Here is a 3481-nt window from a genome sequence, read left to right on the forward strand (position 1 = left end):
GAAGGAGGTTCGGGGGGGGGGAAAGAGGTTCGGGGGGGCGGGCGCAAAAATGCACATTGCCTGTGTAGGCAAGAATCCTAGCACCGGCACTGAGAGTACTGTCACGTAACACCTCCTGCTCTTCACCCTTTAGATGATGGAGACCGAATGCTTCAAAGAACTGAATGTTTTTGGGCCTAACGGTACCTTGTCCCCCGATCTCAATCGCAGCCACCCACCAGAACCACCTAAGAAGAGTCTGCTGCATCGCATCTTTAAACGTCAGGTGAGAAGAGGGAAGGGTCACATACTTGTCCCCGGTCTTCAGAAAGATCTATGGCCATTGTACAGACAGTATTACATATAATGGGTCTTGTCAGCTATTGTATTTTTGGTGTCAGGTGACAACTTCTTTCCAGGAGATCTGTACAGCTGGAGCTCTACATGGAGGAATTCTTCTTTAATATAGAATGTGGAGACATTGGCTCATTCAGGTCATAACCCCCACGCTTATCCACTGCAGAGCTTAGGACTCCAAGCAACAGGAAAATGACACTAGGTGGTCTCATCTTTCTTCACCATTTGAGATCCTCCTAAAATAGGACTTTCCGGAGTTGTATCAGAAAGTGAAAGTTTGCTGTGGTCCACTTTTTAGGGCTTAGTAGAACTTTCAGAGAGAGAACGTGAATTCCAGCATTTCACCAACCATCCCCATTCCTCCATTTACAGGTCCGGGTGGCAACCTCTGATTCTTCAGTGTAAGGATCAGTATCATAGCCACACATGTCCCTCAGATCTTCTGCATGGGTTCAGGCCCCCATTCTATAGAGAAGTAGTTGGGCTTGCTTCCAAAGAAGTTGCAGGATGAGCCACAAGTCCCATTATGGGGGAGTATAATCCACATATCCCTATGCGGGGTGTAGGGCTCAGTGGGAGCCTTCACAGTATGTGCTACAGAGTTGCATTGGGACAGACTACCTTGGGTTTGAGTCTGATGAAGAGAGTAAGTGAAGGTTAGTTATGGGCTCTTCCAGGGGGATGTCTACCATGAGTGTTAAAAGTTTTTTTTGTTTCCTAAGTTGCCTTGCTATGAGCATGCACGGACCTTCTCTAGGTCGGGTTATACTAACAGGCAGTTGTATACAAGGGTTCAGTATACAAGATTGAACCATACAGAGCACCTGTCACGATCCGGGATCAGGCTCGGAGTCCAGTAGCTGAAGCAGCAGGCAATTGGTGGTGTAACAGGCCGGGTTCGGTACACAAGCAGAGGGTAGTGGTGGAGGAGCAGGCAGAGGCGTAGTCAGCGAACAAGCCAAGGTCAGGAGCCAAAGGTATCGGGTATGTAGCAGAAGATGATGAGAGTAGTCGGTGATTCAGCAGCCAAAGGTCGGTACACGGGTAGCAGTATGAGCGGATTGTATCACAGAGGGAGCAGGAAGCAAGATAATGGCAGGAGCATAATAATCTGGCAAACAGGAAGTGCAGAGGCGTGGCTTAAATAGGAAGTTCAAGGGAAGAGCAAGGAGTTCAGCAGAAACTAGGTTTACCTGAGGATTACACAGGAGAGCAGGCAAGGAACTATCCAAGGTTCTAAGGTGGCTCAGCAGGTAGAACCACCGCCAGCTACAGCGGAGGTTCTGGGTTCAGATCCGGTTCCTGACAGCACTGAACAACCAGGGTGGAATGTACAAAGGTGAACATTCATAACATATCCGTATCTGCCATGTGCTCTCATAGGTCTTTCATGAACACATCTCCTGCCACTGTAATACAATGGACCCTGCGTAGCGTTTCTGAGGAAACAAAGGTTTGTCAGGTGCAGAATCACTGAACCACTTCTACCAGCCAACAGAATGCGTACGTCTGTCCATCGAGTCCGAAAAATGTCTCATTTATCTTCTCTTCCTCAGCACCAAAACAACTCCAACAGTTTGCCCGGCCCCAAGCCCTCCATAAACCACCATCTGAACACCAACCACGTCCACTCCAACTCAACGGGAAGCAGTTAGTGAGGAGGTGCGCCCACCGACGGGGGAAATACAGTCAGGAGTGGTGACCTTCTTCTGCTGCTGACGTCGGAGAGAGGAGAGTCAGAGGCCCGACAGCCTTCCGCCGGGGAAGTCTGTATATGTGTGTCAGCGGGATTGACAGACGGGACTTTCTTTCCTCTTCTCACAAGTGAAGCCTCACATGGAAGGTTCGCTCAGGTGAGGGGGTGCGAACCCCTCCTTTTATGACAGGGGTGTAACAAGAAAAAACGATACCTCCCACAGTCACATGACTCTGCAATAGGACATTGCCAATTGCATGTAACAGGTAACAAAATCACGAAAAAAAAAGAACTGAACCCACATGACAAGCGACAAGACCAACGGGCCTCCAGGGCTCCATGTCCGCATTGTACTCTATATCTTTATTTTCAACAAAAGAAATTAAAAAAAAGTGTTTTATTTTTCAGGATTTCTTGTCTATTGTCTGATATTTATTACAACATTTTGTGGAAAAACAAAAGACTTCAAGTTTCATTTCAAAGGTGAGCAAGCCAAGTGCAACAAAAGCGGGCGGCATATTGGCGGTGTCTCCGTCCTGCGAGAGGCGTCGCCAAGTGCAGAGCTGTCATGTAGGATTTATAGTACGGACGCGCGGAACGCGAGGAGATACATTCCTGGTGTCCAAGGAACATTCTGTCCGGTCAGATTCAGGGGCGTAACTAGAAATCCCAGGGCCCCATAGCAAAATTTTGTATGGGGCCCCCCGTGATTTCTAGGTATACCCCTTGCAGAGATCCCAGCTGAGGGTACGAACAAGCCAAGGTCAGGAGCCAAAGGTATCGGGTATGTAGCAGAAGATGATGAGAGTAGTCGGTGATTCAGCAGCCAAAGGTCGGTACACGGGTAGCAGTATGAGCGGATTGTATCACAGAGGGAGCAGGAAGCAAGATAATGGCAGGAGCATAATAATCTGGCAAACAGGAAGTGCAGAGGCGTGGCTTAAATAGGAAGTTCAAGGGAAGAGCAAGGAGTTCAGCAGAAACTAGGTTTACCTGAGGATTACACAGGAGAGCAGGCAAGGAACTATCCAAGGTTCTAAGGTGGCTCAGCAGGTAGAACCACCGCCAGCTACAGCGGAGGTTCTGGGTTCAGATCCGGTTCCTGACAGCACTGAACAACCAGGGTGGAATGTACAAAGGTGAACATTCATAACATATCCGTATCTGCCATGTGCTCTCATAGGTCTTTCATGAACACATCTCCTGCCACTGTAATACAATGGACCCTGCGTAGCGTTTCTGAGGAAACAAAGGTTTGTCAGGTGCAGAATCACTGAACCACTTCTACCAGCCAACAGAATGCGTACGTCTGTCCATCGAGTCCGAAAAATGTCTCATTTATCTTCTCTTCCTCAGCACCAAAACAACTCCAACAGTTTGCCCGGCCCCAAGCCCTCCATAAACCACCATCTGAACACCAACCACGTCCACTCCAACTCAACGGGAAGC

At 48.6% G+C, this 3481-nt stretch overlaps 1 protein-coding gene across 1 annotated transcript in view; it reads left to right on the top strand.

Moving 5' to 3' along the window:
- GRK5 (G protein-coupled receptor kinase 5) overlaps positions 1 to 2437 on the top strand; it is a 28841-nt gene extending 26404 nt beyond the window's left edge. Inside the window, exons 16-17 of the mRNA XM_018574087.1 lie at positions 134 to 265; positions 1893 to 2437. Coding sequence (XP_018429589.1) covers positions 134 to 265; positions 1893 to 1991 — 231 coding nt within the window. The 3' untranslated portion in view covers positions 1992 to 2437. The remainder of the gene's footprint in view (positions 1 to 133; positions 266 to 1892) is intronic.
- Positions 2438 to 3481: the final 1044 nt, after the last annotated feature.

Source organism: Nanorana parkeri, unplaced genomic scaffold, assembly GCF_000935625.1.
Source record: "Nanorana parkeri isolate BGI_ZX_2015 unplaced genomic scaffold, ASM93562v1 scaffold2731, whole genome shotgun sequence".
NCBI classification, from domain to species: domain Eukaryota; kingdom Metazoa; phylum Chordata; class Amphibia; order Anura; family Dicroglossidae; genus Nanorana; species Nanorana parkeri.